Source organism: Ovis canadensis, chromosome 17, assembly GCF_042477335.2.
Source record: "Ovis canadensis isolate MfBH-ARS-UI-01 breed Bighorn chromosome 17, ARS-UI_OviCan_v2, whole genome shotgun sequence".
Taxonomy (NCBI): Eukaryota; Metazoa; Chordata; class Mammalia; order Artiodactyla; family Bovidae; genus Ovis; species Ovis canadensis.
Genome location: NC_091261.1, coordinates 56539426 through 56560700, shown reverse-complemented (window position 1 = coordinate 56560700; position 21275 = coordinate 56539426). Strand labels below are relative to the sequence as shown.

The following is a 21275-nucleotide window of genomic DNA, read 5'->3' as shown; positions in this document are numbered from 1 at the left end:
AAAGTGTAAAATACACCCTGGAGCTCTAAAATTTAGTGTAATAGAAGAATGTAAAATATCAAACTGGTGATTTTTATATTGATTGCATGTTGAAGTGATATTTTAGCTATATTTGGCTAAGTAAAATATATTATTAAAAAGTAATTTCACCTATTTTCTTTTAAGTTTAAAAATGTGGCCACTAGAAAATGTAAAACAAAAATTTGGCTTGCATTATATTTCTGTTCAAATGAACTGCTCTAGATCAGGAGTCAGCGACCTCAATACTTGCCACTGACTAATGAGTGTCACCTGGAGCAAATAAGATACTGTCTATCAAAGTGCTTTGTAAATATAACCTGATGCACTGATGAGAGCTATTTTCGTTTACTGCTGTATATATGCAAAACCCAGCCTGTGGTTGATGGAGATGAGAAAATGAAAGGTCTTATGATTTTGAGGCTTAAGAATATATGCTAAGCAGTGTCATCCTGTCTGCCTTTAGACTTTCTTAAACACCGTGGGAGAGGTTCTTCGGTTGCCTAGCTGGACTGCTGTATCAGAGGTAAGAGAAAAGAACATTTTGGTCTTCAGAAGTACCTTGGGAACCATTTTGTCTTCCTTGAAGTGGCATAAATATGGCCCAGTTCACATCTATAAGAGAAATGATGCATCTCTCAGTCATGAGATCTGGGATATTAGAGCTCATTTCGACAGGATCTGTGATTAATTTTCAATGCTCTGTTTTCTCTATGGATCAGAGCTCTGCAAACATCAGTACATGGTGCTGTCCTCAACACAGAGCAGGGAAATGGTTGAATTTCTTCATGAGGAATATATGCTTGTTTATCATTTTAGTAGGTTGTTTTTTTTTTTTTTACCATCACATTGTCCCTGAATGATAATAAAACATATTTGATTAAAGATCACTGTATTAAATGAGAAAAGTCAAACGTGATAATATACACTTCATGATTATGAGTGATTATATGTAGAAATCAAAGCAGCTTCTCCTTTTCTCTGTACTCTAAAAATTAGGAGAATGAAATGCTTTTTCTTTTTAAAAATAACTTTCTTGATTTTACTTATTTAAGAAATAAAACATGTGAATGTGTTTGGAGTAGTTAGAAAATGCAGATAATAAATACATATAAAATAAAAATCACCTGAAATTCTCAGACTGAGTGATAATGGTTGTTCATATTCTTATGTATATGTGAAAGTGAAGTCGCTCAGTCGTGTCCAACTCTTTGTGACCCCATGGACTGTAGCCTACCAGGCTCCTCCATCCATGGGATTTTCCAGGCAAGAGTACAGGAGTGTATTGCCATTTCCTTCTTCAGGGGATCTTCCCAACCCAGGGATCGAACCCAGGTCTCCTGCATTGTAGGCAGATGCTTTTGCCGTCTGAGCTACCAGGGAAGTCATATATATATATATGTGTGTGTGTGTGTGTGTGTGTTTCTTACAATCTAGTTTTCAGTTCTCTTATATGCATATAATAGAAATTTCTCTCTCTATTTCTCTCTCTCTTTTTTGGCCACAACATGTGGTTTGTGGGATTTTAGTTCCCTGACCAGAGATTGAACCTGCACCCTCAGTAGTGAGAGCACAGAGTCTTAACCATTGGACTGCCAGGGAATTATATATAATTACACATAATTCTTATATGTATATATTCTGTAAATATGCTATCTGAATTTACTAGTTTCTCTTTAATTAGAATCTTTCCTAATGATAATAAGTATTCTTCAGCAATGCTGTATAAGTCAGGCTAGGTTAGGCTATGTCACCGTTACAAATAGACTGTACATCCCAGTGGCTCCATGCAGTGGACATTTAGTTCTCACCCACGCCAAATATGATGTGAGTCTGGGGAGCCTCTTCTCTGCCCGGTGACCTGATTCCTGGCTCTGCCCATTTTCTGAGGCTACTGTTTCAACATGTGACTTCCTGGGTTGCCCAGCAGGGGTGGAGAAGCGGGGAGGAGGAGAACTCTTGACTGTCTTGCCTGGAAGGGCTACAAGCACACCATTATTTAAAGTACTCCTTCTCCTGAACTCCTATAGTGTTTAAAACGTATCTGCCAGTTTGTGGCAGAATGACCTCTCCTTCTCATTATGAGTGAGATTGCTCCAAGATTTACACCTGAACTTTTTATTTGAACAGCTTCAAATAGAATGGGAAGGGACTTCACAGTGGCAAAGGAAGAGAAAAACAGTCATGAGCTTAAGATCAATATAATATTCCCTAGAAACAAATTCTGTTTTAAAAGACACAGTCCTCCAAAATTGATGATTTCCGGGGGGACAGAACTGCCACCTAGCAAGCCCCCAGGAGATGGCCAAGGAGGACCTGAGCAAATATACTTTCAGCATCATTTTACATGAACTTTTTCTGAATGCTCTGCCACAAAATATGAATAATCATGAAACTATTCAGATTCAGGCAGGCTCTACTGTGCGTTAAAGGGAAGGTATGAATCAGCCACTACCCAACAGAACTGCATGCCAGAAACACAGATTTTCATGTGCTTAACTGTGCTTGGCTGATTGAAGTCAGGCCATGGGCCTGAAAGAAAATGTCTAAAATTGGCCTCCATGTTCTATTTCCAGCTCATTAGACTCTTATGGAGCATATGTTTGTGAGAGAACGCCTGGGACACTTAGCAACAGATGGATGCTTTTTTCAGAAGGGTGGGAAGGAGAGAGGGGTGTGATGGCAGAGATTCACACACCACACCCTCAGGGGAACTGAGATGCCCCCTCCCTGCTAGACGTGTGTCTGAGGATAAGGGGCAATCAGCCCAGTCTGAGCGGGCTGCAGAGATACAGGGTGTCCTGGAGGGACTCCCTGCTTCCTTGGGGGCAGCACCCACTAGGATCGCCTCTGCTTTGGGGACTCAGAGTAGAGAGGACCTTGGAAAAAGGAAGACACACACCAGGCTTGTCAAGGAGGCCAGGGGTGACTTGGGGTGCTGGCACCTTCAAAGTACCCTCCCCTTTGTGGAGATTAGGACAGAACTGCTGTCTTCATCCTGGAGGGTGTTGGGAGCAATGAGCCCCCTCCTCATGAAGCAGAAGAGGATGGAGTAGGGGGTGCAGATCAGAGAGATGCCAAGGTCCCCAGTGAGCTCAGAGTGGACCCAGGACCAGGTCCAGTCACTCTGTGTCTGAGTGTGGAAGCCTTGGAGCTGATGCTCTGGTGACTGGGGTCAGCCTCAGCCAGTATTCACGTTGTGTGAGCTCTGCTAGGGCGGGTGACCTCAGCGGTCCCCTCCACACTTGTGAAATGGGTCAACGGTGTGACTGTTTCTCCTCTCACCTGGTCGTCGTGAGGCCAGAACTTGGCCGGAAACATCACTCAGCCGATGCTGGGTGACCTCCTCTGCAGGAATGTTGACAGTGAACTTGAAGCTTGATCTTGTGCGTTTGTGCGTTTGATGCCTCCAACTCATGCACGTGCTGAGTGAGCTCCATCTTCACGTCTCCTTCCTGTCGTGATGTTGTTTCAGGACAGCGCTGTGGTGCCGGGCTTGATAGACACCATCGACACCGTCATGAGCCATATAACTTACAACCTGCAGGCCAGCAAGCCCCAGGTCGCCATCGTGGGTTCCTCGTCCATGGCAGGTAGCTCGGCAGTGGGGGTGTGGGTGAGGCTGGCTGTGCCGCAGGCGAGGGCAGGTGGAAGCGGGGGTGCAGGCAGTGCCACCTGCTTGTTGAATTCTGCTGCACTCCTGCATTTTCTTGCGTGCACCCAGGTACACATAAACCTCACATGCCGTGCGTGGAGATGCACCTCTTCATTGTCCTAAACTACGTTGCCTGATGTGCAGTGACATTTTGGAGAAAGACAGAGTTAGGTCGGAACAACTGTGCTCAGCTGGGATGTGCACATAGGACCACGAGAGCCTTTGAGACTGACTTAAGGGCCAGATTCATCTCAATGACAACTGTCTCAGTGCAGGGCAGGAGACGAGCAGCAGCAGCCCCCGGAGTGTCTGTGGGGTACCAGGTTCCCTAGGGTCAGCTGCAGGTTTCTCCAAGATATTGGTCACACGGTCTCCTACAAGTGGACATCATGGTTCTTGATATTCTCAGAGTCTGTGTCTAGAAAGCATGTGTGCATGCTAAGTTGTTCAATCATGTCTGACTCTCTGCAACCCCATGGACTATAGCCCGCCAGACTCCACTGTCCATGGGAGTTTCCAGGCAAGAATACTGGAGTGGGTTGCCATTTACTCCTCCACGGGATCTTCCTGACCTAGGGATCTGACCTGCGTCTCCCATGTTGGCAGGCGGGTTCTTTACCACTAGCACCACCTGGGAAGCTTGGTACCCTAATACTTTATCACCAGAGCCTCAGTTCTGGAAAGGAAGCTTCATTCACTCACTTGGGTTGGTTTAATGGGAGTTTGTCGGCCAAGGCAGGTCCCTCCATGCGGTGATGCTTTTAGCCTCACTTAGAAGATGAGTGTCATGGGCATTTCATTTTCCTGTGTCTTGTGGGGTCCCTGGTGTGGAGGAGGAGCCCCGCAGCACGGGGGTCTCCCTGCCTGATTGGATGCGGTCGGTGCTGAGGCCTCTTAAGCTGAGGGGCTACCCTGAGGGCAGAGGGGTCACCTCAGGCCAGGAGCCCCGCCCGCGCCCCCACGCAGCAGGTGGCAGCCAGACAGGTCTGCCACATGGTCGCAGTTACTGCTCTGGACACTCACTTTTAGGTTCTTGTTTCCTAAAGGTAATTACACTCCCCAGGAGAGCTCATTCTGTCAAAAAAAAAAAAAAACAGCAAAAGCAGATGGGATTTTACAGCCCAGTTTCCTGCTCTGGAGTTGACTGACTACAGCTTCATCTCTCTGGCTTGTTTTAGACTTTTCAGTGGCCAAAGTGCTCCCCAAGACCATGAATTCCTCCCACTACCGCTTCCCGGCCCTGGGGCAGAACTACATTGAGATCCCCCACGAGGCTTTCCACAGCCAAGGTGAGTGCTGCTTGGGACCTAGCAGAGGGACTCAGCCTGTGAGCTGTGACTGGGCCGAGAGACTGCCCCAGCCCTCCTCCCTGTGCCAACAGGGCCAGGTTTCCATGGTGGGAACACGGTGCGTCATTGACGCTCCTGAGATGTCTTCATAATGCCAACTACAATCAGGCCTTGAGTGCTGGGACGGAGGAGGCAGGCTGGCAATCTGCATTCTATACTTGCTCACTGGAGGATTCTTAGTGGACCATAAGCTGATGTGGCCACCTCCCCTCCCTGCTGGGGTGGCCTCAGGCTGGGTGGCTGGGTGAGGGATTTTGTCTGCTCAGGAGCCTGGAGTTCTCCTCCTGGGCAGTTGAAGTCAGGATTAGTGATGGGACAGCAGCCAAGGTGATCTCAATTACTCTCTAGGGGAGCCCGGGTGGCTCTGGCCATTTTTGCTCTCGTGACTGTCCCCCTGCCCCTTGAAAGATGACTGTGTCTCTGCAGGCGTGTCACTCTGTCCCAGGGACCTTGGGCAGTCAAGGGAGTTGCGGATTCTCGGCACCTGACCATCTGGCCAGAGGCCACGCGCTTCCCATTCTACCTTCAAGACTGAGGACCAGTCTGGGTGGTGGTCCCCTCTCCAGCTCGGGGCCCTCACTCCCCAGCCCTTGGGAGCTGACTCTGCTCCCTGTACCCTCTAGTTTGCTCTGTGAAGGGTGCTCAGGGATGCCGGGGTGTCCTGCTCTCAGGGGACTGTCCTCCCACACTTGGATTGAACTGTAGAAGGGAGAGGTCCAGGGGCAATGCCAAGGTTGACCTAAGGCATACCACTGCACGTGGGGTCTCATCTCATGTGGCCGCTTTTACTGTTAGAAATCCCCAGGTCTTCAGAATCAGCAAGATCACAGCCTCATGTGGTCTGCCCACATGGAAACTTCTTAAACTTGGCAGTAGAACTAACTGGTCACAAGTACCGACTCCATGGCTGAAATTCCTGGGCTCGAATCCCAGTTCAGCCACTCAACTGGGCAAGTTACTGAACCTGCCCGGCCTCCGTTTCCTCATCTGTGACTTAGGGGACAGTCTTAGTATCTGCCCCAATCTTTTGTGGTGAGAATTAGAAGAGACAGCTCTTACACCAGTACCTGGCCCATAGTAAATGTGACATGAATTGTTAATATACATTCCTGAAGTTTCAACACACTCAACAGATATCCTGAAGAACTCAGGAAGCATCGGGGGACTTGCTCCTCCCAACCTCCTATTAAGCTAGCGGAAGGAGGTAACAGAATGGATGATTCCTGTTTCCAAGCTGGAATAGCACAGAGAGGTGGGACCCAGCAGAAGGAGTAACAGGTGTCTGGGTGACTTGTAAATCCTGCGTCCGCTGCCTCACTGGAGTGCTGAGATCGCTGTAAATACTGCAAACACACATAGCCCATAACATTCACTCATGGCTGCAGTGCTATTGCCCGGCACCGCCAACCACAGCTCAACCGGGCTCTGCCTTCAGAGGCGCATGGTGTTCCTGGAATGTCTACCCACCCACCCACTCACTCTCCGCCAAGAGTTGCAGCATCCACGTGCCCAGAGATGGCTCAGGGGCGGAGCAGGGAGTGGTTGCCGTGGCTGCATTCACAGTTGAAGGGTGGAGTGGAATCTCTACTGGAACTCTGTCCTCATGGTCAGTTCTGCCCCTGAATGTCCCTCCCCTTTCCCTTGAGGAGCTGCTGGGTTCCCGGGTCTGAGATCTACACTGTGTGTTGCTGGGCAAGCACTTTTGGTGGGGGCTTTGTGTTTCTCTTGTTTATCACTGGGGATGCTGACAGGTGTCTGGTCGTCTGCTCTTTCCCCAGCCTGGACCACCATCGTGGGGCTGCTCTACCATTCGGTGCACTATTACTTGAGCAACATCCAGCCAGCCAACACCAAGTGAGTTTCTGGGGGCCACGTAACATGGAGTGGGGAGGGGTGCCTGTTTGCTGGGTAGCAGACCACTGGGACACCCCCACCTCCCTGCCACCAGAGGCTCATGCAGTATTGTATCAGTGAACTTGGGGTGCCAGTGCCTGGTGCTTCTCTGTTAGAGCAAAGGAAGAAGATGCAGGGATGCCTGCACCGGGGATTCATCAAGCCTCAGGGGCATGGGCTGATAAGTGCAGTGGTCAGGAGCACTGGCTGAGTGGCCATTCCACCTGGAACTGTGTGACCTTGGACAAGTCAGTTGACCCCTCTGAGCCTCAGTTTCCACTTCTGTAAAATGGGAAATGAGCAGCACATGCCTACATCAGTCAAGACTGTGTTGGATATATCAGCTTAGGCAGAAGGGAGAGGTCATGGCACTAAGAAGGGCAGGAGTAGTCAGCTTCAAGCATGGGTGGATCCATGGACCCAGAAGATACTGCTATGACCTGGTCTCTCCTTTCCCTGCCTCTGCTCTCCCCCATGTCAACTCATTTCCTGGCAAGCCCCTTCATAGAGGCATTGCTGGCTCCCGTAGATTCAGACCCATATGGGTTTGGGTCCTGAGATCTCAAGAAGGAGAGTAATTGTCTTTTATGAATGAAAAGTCAGTTTCATTCAAAATCTAGAAAAGACTGTGATTGGCCAACTTGGGTCACGTGCCCATCCCAGTCATGGTGGGAGAAGATCCTGCTCTCTCATTGGCCATGTCTGTTCACATGACCTTCTAGAATTTGGGGGTGGAGCAGCTAAAAAGGGGATGACAGAGGATGAGATGGCTGGATGGCCTTACTGTCTCGATGAACATGAATCTGAGTGAACTCCGGGAGTTGGTGATGGACAGGGAGGCCTGGCGTGCTGCGATTCATGGGGTCGCAAAGAGTCGGACACGACTGAGCCACTGAACTGAATTGAACTGAACTGAACAGCTGTACTCAGACCACAGGGAGGGGCTGGTTCCCTCAGGAAAAGATTAGGCATGGGGCCTGTTCCTCCCTTTCAAGGGGTCCCTTGGAGGGGACAGGGAAGTAGAGTCTAGGGCCAGGGCAGAGAAATTGCCAGTGAGGTATGAGCCCAAGGGGCCCATTTCTACAGTTAATGTTTGGAAGGCAAAGCCGTTTCTGTTGGCCGCAGATCTGCCCTAGACGGGGGCCCTGTAGAGGGCAGCAGGCAGGCTCTGGTCCATCTCTCTTCCCGGGTGTCTGGCACAGCGCCCGGCCCAGAGTGGAGGCTCTGAAAAGGCGCCTGGAGACAGGGCTGTGCATCTCAGAGGGAGCCGCACAGTGCCTCCACCCCTGGCCCTGACGAGGCCCTGCTTCCCTCCCCTGCCAGGACCACGCCTGGGAAAGCCGATAGTATGAGAAAGCGTGTTCCTGCAAGCTCACTATCTCTGCTGATGGGAAGGCGCTGCGGGGGCGGGTTTCAGACGCTGGTGCGGCTGCTGGGTATTTGGAGTCCTGTGTGATGGAAAGCAGGCAGCTATTTTTAACCGCTTACAGATAAACGAGAAATGATACATACTTTCTAATGATGCAAAAAGTCCTGTTATCGTGGGCTCTCTCAGAGGAAGCCTCTTCTCCCACCTGATACCAGGGAGCAGCTCTTGGTACAAAAACCCTGGGCTAGGCCTGGGGGGAGCAGGCAGTCGTGGTTTAGCTGACTTGGAGTGAAGCCTTGTTCTGGGTGTGATTGCCGGGGAGAGCCTGCACGTTGTCAGATTTTAACCTGGCACCATGGGTGTGCTTTCCAGAATTCTTCAGGAAAGTCACAAAGGAAGCAACCTGCTTTCCTTGGAAATATGCCCTCTAGACTATTTGGGGGAAATTTCTCTCCAAACCCAAGATTATGAATGAATAGTGGACCCAGCCTTAGCCCCAATTTATGTATTTACCTCTCTCATGGCTGGAGGTTCAGACTGAAACAGACTTTTCAGTGAAATCCATAAAAATGTGTATTTCTGGGGATGGCCAAAGCCTTCTGTGGGTTGGAGTAAGGGTGTGGGGAGGACCGTGTTTATACCACATCTGCAGCGCCCCTCATCCTTGGGAAAGAGGACAAAGGCAGGACTGAGGGTTACAGATGGCAGTGGGTGCTTTGATTCACTGTGACCAGAAACACACTCTCTCTGGGTGTTGGCAAAGTTTTGCATAAAGGTCCAGATGGTTAATATTTTTTGGCTTTATCTCCTATACTGTTTCTGTCACATCTGCTGTGTAAAGGCAGCCCTGGACAATACATAAACAGGGGTGGCTGAGTGCCAGTAAATCTTATTTATAAGGCCAGGCAGTACCTATGGTTTGCACAGCCCTAGTGGGCACTGTTATATCGGTGCTGGTGGCAGTGACGGGGACAAGGCTAAGTCTGCCCTGCTGTGGGGAGTCCGTGCTTAAAGCTTGACCACCAGGTGTGATTGTCCTCCATCCTAAGCAGGGGTCCCCAAGCTCCTGGATCTAATGCCTGCTGATCTGAGGTGGAGCTGATGTAATAATAATCTAAAGTGCACAATAAATGTAATGCACTTGAATTATTCCAAGACAGTCCCTCAACCCCACCCCTTGTTCATGGAAAAATGGTCTTCCACAAAACTGTTCCCTGGTGCCAAAAATATTGGGGACCACTGATCCTAATGGATCAACCCTCCCATCCCTCTCCTCTCGCTGCCAGGGGTCTCCAGGCAGAACTCCCTGGAGCCTCAGGACCCAGGGCGCCATGATCTGCTCTCACACCCTCTGCAAGTTGTGGGCTGAGAGACTCACACAGGCAAAGAGCCCCCCAACTCACAGCCCTCTACCCACTGCAACATTAATACCATGGACCTCTGAACTCTGGCAGCAGTGAATGCAAGCGTTCAGTTATTTTCCTGAAGTCAAAACAGAATGATTTTGTGATGATGACCACTTATTTTTCAGGTGTTGGGTCTTCAGTTCTAGGGTTAACACGTGATGCAAAGATGTCTTGTTGTCAACATTAACCTCAGAAAGAATCACCCCTTGGGCCCATCAAGTGTGGTCCCTATATTTGTTGTCTTAGCCCCTGTAGCACGAGGTGGCACAGGGGTGACATCAGCTGTGGTTCACCTGCAGACTCGGAGCCAGGCTCCCGGCTTTTTACTCCCAATCAGCCACCCTGCCCAGCTGGTGAACTTGGCACAAGCCTGGCAGTTTGTCTGCCTGCTTGCTTCTTTCCAAGAGAGGATGGCTGTCCTGATTTCTAAGGACTTCTGTGAGCTCTGAGTTAATGGTTTAAGTAAAGCGTGGTGCCCTTGAACATGATATGTAAGCTCTTCCTTTGTCATCACATGAGATGCTTGGCTGTTCTCCCAATCTCTGCCTTTAAGATGATTATCAAATTCTACGCACAATTGGAAGCAGATTAATGCAACCGCCTTGATAGTGTTCTGGTGTTCCCACTTGCTTGAACAGCTGACGTCATTCCACTTCAGTTTTGTGTGTTATCACCCTTACACATTTATGTTTTTTGGGTGTGAGATTGAAAGGATGCAGTGGAATCGTGACATCCTTTAAACATCCCTGGGGTGTGGAGTCAGCACATGAGATTGATGGGATAGGAGGGCGACAGGGCTGGATGGGCTCTTCCCCCGACCCTTCCTCTGTTGACCACTCTGGGCCCCACTGATGTCTGCCCTGGGGCAATGACTGACCATCCACAGGTCCTGGATGGGGTCGTCCTTTGTCCCTGTGTGGGCCTGGACTCAAGGGATCCTCTGAGGTCCCTGTCTCTGGCCCCATAGTGATGAGAAATGTTCAGTTCTTACTGATTCTCATCTGCCAGCTGGGACAGCTGTTCCTTCAAACCAGTGATCCGAGCTGGACAGGGCGCAGAGTCACCTGCTCCTCCTCCATAGATGGGCCTGGGACTCAGAAGGGATGGGACTCCTTGACTGAAGGGCTGGGACTCGGGCCTCTGGATTTCAGCCTCTCAGTGATGGACTCACTTGTGCTTCAGAAGGATATGTTCCAGGGGGTAGATTTAACTTTAATGTCTGCATTTCTTTTTATTTTTAATGCTACGTGTTTTCATTTATTTTTTTGGCCATGCTGTGAGGCATGTGGGAGCTCCCCGGCCAGGAATTGAACCCTTGCACCCTGCATGGGAAGCATGGAGTCTTAACTGCTGGTCCTCCAGGGAATTCCCCTGTCTTCACGTCTTTGTAAAGCCAAAGGAATAACAGGGTCAGAATCACTGTGTAGCAGCCCATGGTGTAGCCACTGATTTGGGCAGTCATCCTTAATGCTGACACCCCTGGGCGAGGGGTTGTGTGGAGACAGGGTTTTTCCCTGTTGCTCCACAGGATACCTGTTAATCACTATGTGAGAAGGTCCTGGAGAGCAGACACCACTTTAGTCAAGGGGTCATGCTCAGTCTCACGGACATCGGGGCAGGCTGACGTCCTGCATCCCCTGATGGGAAGCAGTGGCAAGAGTCATCCTGCCCCCAGATGCTCAGCCTGATGCTCCCCATGAAGAAACAGTCGAGGGCTGTTTTGTAAAACCTTGATTTGGACTGTCACCTGTCCACGCAGTGGAAGCGGTAACAGGAGCAGGGCCTGTTCCAGGTCAGAGGGGACTGGGGGGACATGGTGACTAAATGGATGCTGCCCCTTCCTTGACAGGAAAGCAGAGCTCTGACAGACACCCTGGGGACACTGAGGACACTGGACTGTAGACTGGGCACCAGATCACGGGTTGAAGCTGGGTCAGATTTCTGAGCGTGGTGATGGTTAGGGTGGTTATGTAGGAGGCAGTCTTTATTTTTAGAAGATGCACTTAAAGTATTTAGAGTTGGAGTGTCATGATGTACTTTCTGATGATTCAGCAAAAAGAAGGGGCATGTCTGTGAGAGAGAGAGATGCCAGACAAAGCAAAAATGGCAGAATGGTAGGAGCTGGGAGTCTGGGTGCACTGTTTCTAGCATTTTCCGTTGCCATGCCTCTTGCAGTGCAAGGTTTGGAGAGGAGGGTCCTGGCTGGGGCAGAGCTTCTGGCTCTTGCCATCCTCTCTGGAGAGGCCCCACTGGACTACCTCATTATATTTTGGCTGTGCTGAGTCCTCGTTGCTCTCCGGGTGTTTTCTTTGGTTGCAGTGCACAGGCTTCTTGGGGCAATGGCTTCTCTTGTTGGGGAGCATGAGCTCAAGGGCATGGGAGCGCTTGCAGCATGTGGGGTCCTCCTGGATCAGGGATCAAACCTGTGTCTCCAGCATTGGCAGGTAGACTCTTTGTCACTGAAACACCAGGGAACTACTTCTTGATACCAAGAACTTAGCGACTTAGAATTTAGAACTTACCTGGGCACCGCGGAGGTCATGTCCACCATCCTGGTGGATGCTCTCTTTTTTTGTCTGTCAGTCAGAGGCTCCTCATACCACTTGAGAATTCTCCCAAGTCTCTCCAAGGCTCTCCCCCACGTCTCCATGTGCATCATCTTTCAGGTCTTTCAGGAGGTTTTAGTTTCCTCTGCTTAGCATTTCTTGTCCCCTCACTGCCCCCTCAAGCATCAGTGAGAATGCAGCTCTGATAGAAAGGATGGAGATGGACTCCAGAGTGAGCAGGACACCATGTTTGAGCAGGAACTTGCTAGAAAAGGAGTTCACTTACTAGGGGATATTTCCAGTTTTACTCTTTGTATTAAATCTCCATGTACAACCTGGTTTACCTGTTGCTGTTGTTCAGTCACTCAGTCGTGTCGGACTCTTTGCGACCCTATACCTGCAGCACGCCAAGCTTCCCTGTCCTTCGCCATCTCCTGGAGTTTGCTCAAACTCATGTCCATTGATTCAGTGATGCCATCCAACCATCTCATCCTCTGTCACCTACTTCTCCTCCTGTCCTGATCTTTCCCAGCATCAAGGTCTTTTCCAATGAATTGGCTCTTAGCATCAGGTGGCCAAAGTATTGGAGCTTCTGCTGTAGCCCCAGTCCTTCCAATGAATATTCAGGGTTGCTTTCCTTTAGGATTGACTTTGACTTTCTTGCTGTCCATGGGACTCTCAAGAGTCTTCTCCAGCACCACAGTCCAAAAGCATCAGTTCTTTGGCTCTCAGCCTTCTGGTTCACCTGTGGGGCCCTCATACTTGGAGTGGTCTTTTAATGAGACCACTTTTTCTTATTCCACGCATGCTGATTTCTCTTGCTTGAGGACCAGAACTGAGCTCTCCATGTGCTTGGGTGTTCTGCTTGCAGATTTCAGAGTTCCCAGATCTGCCCTAGAGATCCTGAAATCTTCCACCCTCTCTATGCTTTCTTTTTTTTTTTTAATTTTTGCAATGTTACGTTGGTTTCTGTGGTACAACAGCTCAAGTCAGTCATACATATGTCCCCTCCCTGTTGAGTCTCCCTCCCCTCCCACATCCCATCCCACAGAGCACCAGCCTGGGCTCCCTGTGTTATACAGCAACTTCTCACCAGTTATCCATCTTACACAGGACAGTGTACATATGTTGACGCTACTTTCTCCATTCGTCCCACTCTCTCCCTCCCCCATGGTGTCCATGTCCTCAAATCGATTCTCTACATCTGTGTCTCCATTCCTTCCTGCAAACAGGCTCTTCAATACCCTTTTTCTAGATTCCATATATATGTGTTAATACATGATATTTGTTTTCCTCTTTCTGACTTTGCTCTGTATAACAGGCTCTAGTTTGATCCACCTCACCAGAACTGACTCAAATTCATTCTTTTTTTATGGCTGACTAATATTCCACTGTATATATGTACCACGCCTTCTTTGTCCATTCGTCTGTTAATGGACGTCTAGGTTGCTTCCATGTCCTGGCTATTGTAAACGGCATGCAGTGAACACTGGGGTACGTGTGTCTTTTGGAATTGTGGTTTCCTCAGGGTATATGCCAGCAGTGGGATTCCTGGGCTGCGTGGTAGATTTATTCCTAGTTTTTTAAGGACTCTCCATACTGTTCTCCATAATGGCCGTTTCCATTTACATTCCCACCAACAGTGTAGGAGAGTTCCTTTTTCTCCACATCCTCTCCAACATTTACTTCTTGTAGATTTTCTGATGATGGCCATTCTGACTGGTGTGAGATGATACCTCATTATAGCTTTAATTTGCATTTCTCTGGTAATTAGGGATGTTGACAGTCTTTTCATGTGTTTTTTTTGCCATCTGTATGTCTTCTTTGGAGGGATGTCTATTTAGGTCTCCTGCCCATCTTTTGATTGGCCTTTTTGCTTTTCTGATATTGAGCTGTGTGAGCTGCTTATATATATTCTGGAGATTACTCCTCTGTCAGTTGTTTCTTTTGCAGTTGTTTTCTCCCATTCTGAGGGTTGTCTGAACCTTGTTTATTGTTTCTTTTGTTGTGCAAGACTCCTCCTTGATCCACCTCCTAGAGTCATGGAAATAAAAACAAAATAAACAAATGGGACCTCTCCATGCGTAATCTAAGGCACAGATGACCAGCAGAGGGGTCATGGCTCAAATGTACTGAACTATGTAAGGGTGTAGGGCTGGACTTTGGCCTGTGTCAATCAGGTCCCCAGGGGCACCAGATGAGTAATTTGGGGGAAGTTAGAAGGAGAGGCCATTTGCCAGGCTGTGCTCAGGGTGTGCTCCCTACTATAAAGGATAGAGTAATAACAGGAGGGCTTCCCAGGTGGCTCAGTAAAGGGGGTAAAGAATCTGCCTGCCAATGCAGGAGACTCAGGTTTGATCCTCGGGTTGAGAAGATCCTCTCGGGGAGGGCATGGCAACCCACTCCAGTATTCTTGCCCAGAGAATCCCATGGACATAAGAGCCTGGCGGGCTACAGTCCATGGGGTCACAAAAGAGTCCACACGACGTAATGACTAAACACCAACAGAATAACAGGAAGTGTTCTCAGAAGGAGGGAGTGGGGCATGATGCTGCCACCCTGGGCTGATGGGGTCTGGAGAACACAGCTCCTAGGGCAAAGATGCAGGGGTGTGGGGATGGGCACCATGCCCTTTTCGTGACCCCGCAAAAACAGTGCTGTCTGGGTCTCACTCTCCTCTCTGACTGGCTCTGATTTCCTGTGGGTGCTGCCATTGTCTGAATGCCCCAAAGCAGAGGGCAGGGCCTGTACAGGGGGGAGCAACCATGTGGCCCCTACTCCCGGGACTGTCTTCTTTGCCATTTCTCCCCTGGCATCTAGAATGAGCCTGTTTTCTTATCCAGAAAGGCCCCCAAGCCCCGGTACAGTCAATTCCAAAGTGACAGATAATCCAGTCTCTAAGTGTTACTGCTCCCCAGATAACAGGTTAAAATAAAAGAAAATCAAGCCTGGATCAGATTTATGAAGACATAGGAAAACCCTTATTAAAACTGGAGGTACCAGAGAGATTAAATGAAGTCATAAAAAAACCCTCTTTTTATTATGAAAAAAAATCGAACATCTGTAAAAACAAAAGAGACAGTCATCACCGGGTTACAACCAGGACCACCCACGGCCGTTTGGGCTTCCTCTGCCCAACCCGCTCCCTCACTCTGGCCCCACCAATTATTTTGAGGCAAATCTCTGACATCATGTAGTTTCATCTGTAAATATTTAGTCTCTATTTTTAAAAGACAAAGACTTTTAAAAATACAGAATAAACTCCATGCCATTATCCCATCTAAAAAGTAAACAGTAATTTCTTAGTCCATCTGATGTCTTGTCATTGTCGACTTGGGTGGTGGTGTTGGGATGGTGGGCTCCTCCTGGTTCAGCCACCATGGACCCCGACCTGGGCCTCTCTGCAGGGCAAACCCAGCCAGAAGGAAAGGCCTCCCTGGCTGCATGAGAAGTGAGTCACTGGAGATCATCAGTGTAAACCCATCCGTATTGGGAAATCGTACTTCTCCAGATTAAAAATGCTCCTAAGGGCACAGTGTAGACTGTTGAGTCTGATATCAGTTCCTGTCCTCAAAGGCAGTGTCTACTAGGCTGCATTTGGCTGAATCCACGTGTTCTGGGGCCAAATCCAGGAATCCACTCAGGATTTGCACTGGGTTTGTGGAGAGAAGATTCTCCATAGGTTTTCCATTTTTTACATGTTTTTCTTAAGATTTTGATCTAAGTCATCATGGTCTGTCTGTGAGAAGATTAATTCACTGAACACATTAGTTGAGAACCTACTGTGTGGCAGGCTTGGTTCTAAGGGCTTAGAGAGCTGTGAACAGAATGGGTAAGAAGCCAACCCCCGATGGAGCTTACATCCTAGTGGGAGATGACAGCTGGCCTGATGAATTGTTAGGAAATGGATGTGGATGGGGAGAGGGTACATGTGGCAAATACCGATGTGTTTGTAGGGTCTTGTGCTCACGGTTGTGATTTTACTGTTGGCTAATATATAGTCCTAATTTTTGCTAGACAGATGATTTCTATTATGTTTGGTGGAATTACATACATGCTGACTTCACAGAGAGAAGCACGGACTGTGAAGTATTGGCAAGCATTTCACCGTATCTCAGTGGATACTGTGCTGAGCTCAAAACATCTCAGCTCCCTGAAATCACAAGCGGAGAGGCGGTCTATCTGGGCAGCCTCATTGTTCTGCAAGAGAGCAGGCCTCTGTGTCACCGAGGACCACATCTTTCTATCTTTGGGTCTGAACTGGTCCCTGGTGAGGGACATCCAGCCAGTCTCAACTTTCCATAGCAGTGGCTGAACTCCCTGACTTTTTAGTGGGGACAATATCACCTCCAGAAGGTGAAAATTGGTTTGAGGGCAAGGAGTCTGAGATATTACAGTGGCTGTGGGTCTGCAAAGTTACCTAAAGCATATTGAAGTACATAAGCAGATTTCCTCTATGTCTGTGGGACTACGATTTCACGGGATGGGGAGGTGTTGATGGAGTAAGGGTGGGGTGTTTGGAAAAATGGGGCTAACAGGACTCTTTCTGCTGCTGCTAAGTCGCTTCAGTCGTGTCCGACTCTGTGCAACCCCATAGACGGCAGCCCACCAGGCTCCCCTGTCCCTGGGATTCTCCAGGCAAAAACACTGGAGTGGGTTGCCATTTCCTTCTCCAATGCATGAAGGCGAAAAGTCAAAGTGAAATCCCTCAGTCGTGTCCGACTCTTCACGATCCCATGGACTGCAGCCTACCAGGCTCCTCCATCCATGTGATTTTCCAGGCAAAAGTACTGGAGTGGGGTGCCACTGCCTTCTCTGAGGACTCTTTAGGGGGCCATAATGAAAAACAATGGCTGAGAACCACGAGCTAGAGTGAGACTTGCTTTTCAGTGTCTTTAACTTTTTTAAACCTGTGTGACTTATTCCATATGTGTCTTGTAGCTTGGGGCTTGCACAGTGATGCCTTTCCAGAGAAGAATAATCAGAAAGCAAATCAACCATGTTCTCTGAGTTTCCAGCAGCTCCTCAGCTTTCCAACCTTGGTGATATTCACAAATACGAGGAATCCATGCCTCTGTTTTGCTACAGGGAATATTTTCTGTTGGAAATACCCTTAGGCAGGGTATTTCCATGAAGGCAGGGCTAGGGTTTTTTTTTTTCTTCCTAGGCTTGGAAATGAACTGCTATTGTACCTGTTCTTTCTTTCTTTCTTTCCTTCTTTCTTTCTTTTTCTTTTAGTTTTTTATTTTTAAAATTTTAAAATCTTTAATTCTTACATGCGTTCCCAAACATGAACCCCCCCTCCCACCTCCCTCCCCACAACATCTCTCTGGGTCATAAAATCTTTTTTTTTTTTTTTAATTTTGGACTATGCTTGGTCTTCTTTGTGGCATGCAGTCTGTTTGTGGAGGCACGTGGACTTCTTTAGTTGTGGTGTGCAGGCTCAGCAGTTGTAGATTCTTAACCACTGGACCACTAGGGAAGTCCCAGGGGTTTTAAATCTTTACAACAATATTTTTAAAAAACATCTCACATTGACGATTCCAGGAATAGTTCTGTGTGCTGCTGGGGACCTGCTCTTTTTTAGGGACTCATGTTAGGGGCTTGTTTAAAGAGCTGGGTCCCATGGTGATGATGGTGGTGTTGGGGGGAGATGCGTGGGTCTCACTGGCTCTAGTCTTGGTCACCAGCTTTGAGTCTAGTTAACAGGTAAAACTAGTTGAGGGAGGAAGTAGATTGTACACCCAGCTCCCAGGGATCTGCTTGATGTTATGAAGATGATTCTGTGAGTATAAACACAGGGAAGGGACAGAGTCTCCATGCAAAAGTCCAGATTAGGAAAGAAACCAGCAGATGACTGGGTGACCTGAGTCGGGGCTGAATGACTTCATGTCGCAGGCATCCTAGTGAAATGTCTGAAATTCAGAGTAAGACAACAGACATTTGCTGATTACTGACCGTATACCAGGCAGGGCGAGGGTGAGGGCTAGATAAGCAGTCACCAAGAACACAATGTTCCGAGCGGTGTTCATTCTTGGGGTCATTCATGTGCTGCAAGTGGCAAACCCTGAAAGTGAACACCTTCTTAGATCTTGCACCCTAAGTTCCTTGTTTCCCTCATCCTAGTCCTGGCCCCGAATGTCATTTCAGCTTCATAACGCCACGAGACAAGTACTATGTCTATCAGCCAAGATTCTTTTGATTGGGCATACGCAACAGAAACCCAGGCATAAGCTGTTTTAAACAAAAGGGGAGTTTGTTGGATCACATCAGCTGAAAGGTGCATGGACAGCTGGCTTCAGGAGCAGCTTGATGCAGCGTCCAGTTGCTATCACTCAACTCCATCTCTCAGCTTTTCCTGGGTATGGATCTCCTTCCCAGTCAGTCTCTCTGTTCATGATTATAAGCCGCTGCTGGAACCTCTGGAGAAGGAAATGGCAACCCACTCCAGTGTTCTTGCCTGGAGAATCCCAGGGACGGGGGAGCCTGGTGGGCTACCATCTATGGGGTTGCGCAGAATTGGACACAACTGAAGCGACTTAGCAGCAGCGGCAGCAGCTGGAACCTCATGGTTCCAGACTGACATCTAGCAGAGAGAAGTAGAGATCTCTGACCCATCATTTCCATCTGAATCTTGTTACTTCTCTTCAGATCTTAATGGAACATGTGCTTGCATCTGAACAATCAGTATGGTCTGAGGAATGCAGTGCACTGATTCACTCAAATTGTGATAGCGAGGTTTACTCTTGAGTTAAGGATGGAGGTCTCTCCAAAGCATATGGGCTACAAGTCAGGAAGGGGTGGTCACCTGGAGTGAAGCTGAAGTGCCTTTATCAGGAGAGGGATGAAGGGCTACTGGGTGACAAGACAACAGGTGTCCATCACATTACTGTTTGCCACAGCGGTTTATAATTTGGGCATGGCAAATTCCAACAGGTAAGTCACTTGTCCCAGGTCAAGTGAATGTATGGCTGAGATTTAATCTCATTGTTTTGATCTTCCTGTTCTTCCCCACTTCCTGGATTACCCCCTCCTTCTACTAGACTATAGACTCTGTGAGGTCAAGGGCTCCATCTCACCTTTTGGTACCAACACCAAGTCTTAGAGCAGAATGTGCTGTTTGATAGAAATAAAAACTCCACCCCCAAAAGCTTTCAGTCTCAAAAGTCTCAGGCTTAACATGAAATTTTAAACTCAAGGTTTTTTTTTTTTTAATTTTTTAAATTTCTGTTTTGTAATGATTTTTCATTTGTTCCCAAGGATTGCCGAGGCAGCAAATTACAAAAACTGCTTGCTCTCTGCGACCAGCTATCTGATCTCCCTGGAGGTCTCCCCGACGCCGAAGCTCTCCCAGAATTTATCGGGCTCCCCTCTTATCACTGTCCACCTCCGGCACCATTTGGTGAGTTAGAGTGAATTTGTCCTCATTTCTGCTCTTTGATTTCCTTTTGCAGCAAGGAATATTTGATCGTCTGTATGATTGTAGAAAGAATCTTGGATGGATCGGTGCTGGCCAGAATTAGGATTTTGGCATCCATTCTTGTGATTATTTTTGAACAGCAGTGGAAAGTCCCCTGGATAGCTCTGGGGTTGGACGCACAGTATTAATTTTGTGTAAAAAGGCCTCTGAGATCAGACGTTGCTTTCATAGATGTGTGCACAGCAACTGTGGCTATTTCTGTTTTACAATAAATGTTGTCTTTGGAGGAGGGGATACCTTGGCTCATTCTCACTTATCTTTGTTGATAGCCGTTAGCGAGACAGAGAGCTTGGTTCTTTCTGGGAAACATTTTAGCATTTCAAAGAGACGTTTCTATACTTTCAGTTTTGAGCTATTTGTTTTGCCCCGTTGTAACTGTGATTATCTCCACCTTCACTCTATCTTTGTCTGTGATAAGAATGACAGGTGTATCAGGGACACAGATGTGCACCTGTCCTTTAAAAAGTGTGACTTTCCTTGTGCCAGGATCGTGCACTATGGTTGAAGCTTGATGTTTTCAAGGAATTTATTAAAGAATGCAATATATATGTTAAATTTTTATTGAAGTTTCGTTGATTTATAATGTTGTATCCATTTCTGCTGTATAGCAAAGTGATTCAGTATGCATTCTTTTCCGTATTCTCTTCCATGATGGTTTACGATAGAGGTTGAACAGATGTTGAACTGTACATTAGGACCTTGTTTATCCACTCTCTGTGTAATAAGAACTCAATCCACTTTTGATCCTTTGAAGTCCCACAAAGACCGATCCCGCCAGGATCTTCTATTTTGTTCCATTTTATACTGTTCCATCCCATTCTGCCAACATTATCTGAAGACCTACGGTGTGCCGACCCCTGTGTCTGTCTGCCTGTGTTTTTATCACCTCCTCAATGAGACAGCATTGAGGGAAGCTGATGAGTCAGGACAGGCTGCTCTCACTGCAGCTCCTGCCTCACCCTGCCACCCCCCAGCCATGGTTCCCCACGAAGGTCAGGCCCCTTCTTGGTTCCCTCAGAACCCAGCTCTGCCCATTTGTCCACACTTTCCGGCCAGTGTCTGTCTGCACTTGTGCTTTCCCAGGCAGATAGACAGCACCAGACAGCTGTTGCTCCATTCCCTCTTTCATCCTGACCATCTTGCTGATTGGGATTGGAATGAAACAGACCTTTTCCAGTCCTGTGGCCACTGCTGAGTTTTCCAAATTTGCTGGCATATTGAGTTCAGCACTTTCACAGCATTATCTTTAGGATTTGAAATAGCTCAGCTGGAATTCTAGTGCCTCCACTAGCTTTGTTCATAGTGATGCTTCCTAAGGCCCACTTGACTGAGCACCCCAGGGTGTCTGACTCTAGGTGACTGATCACACCACCGTAGTTATCTGGGTCACTAAGATCTTTTTGGAATAGTTAGTCTGTATATTCTTGCCACCTTTTCTTAATATCTTCTGCTTCTGTTAGGTCCATACTGTGTTTTATTGTGCCCATCTTTGCATGAAATGTTCCCTTGGTATCTCTAACTTTCTTGAAGCAATCTCTAGTCTTTCCCATTCTCTTGTT

General features: G+C 48.0%; 1 protein-coding gene across 2 annotated transcripts in view; it reads left to right on the top strand.

Annotated features, from left to right (window-relative positions):
- The window catches only part of ADGRD1 (adhesion G protein-coupled receptor D1), a 176790-nt gene that overhangs the window by 39484 nt on the left and 116031 nt on the right, over positions 1-21275 (top strand). For both annotated transcript variants that reach the window (XM_069558653.1, XM_069558652.1), the window contains 5 exons: positions 485-544; positions 3494-3611; positions 4852-4962; positions 6801-6876; positions 19497-19638. In XM_069558653.1, coding sequence (XP_069414754.1) covers positions 485-544; positions 3494-3611; positions 4852-4962; positions 6801-6876; positions 19497-19638 — 507 coding nt within the window. The remainder of the gene's footprint in view (positions 1-484; positions 545-3493; positions 3612-4851; positions 4963-6800; positions 6877-19496; positions 19639-21275) is intronic.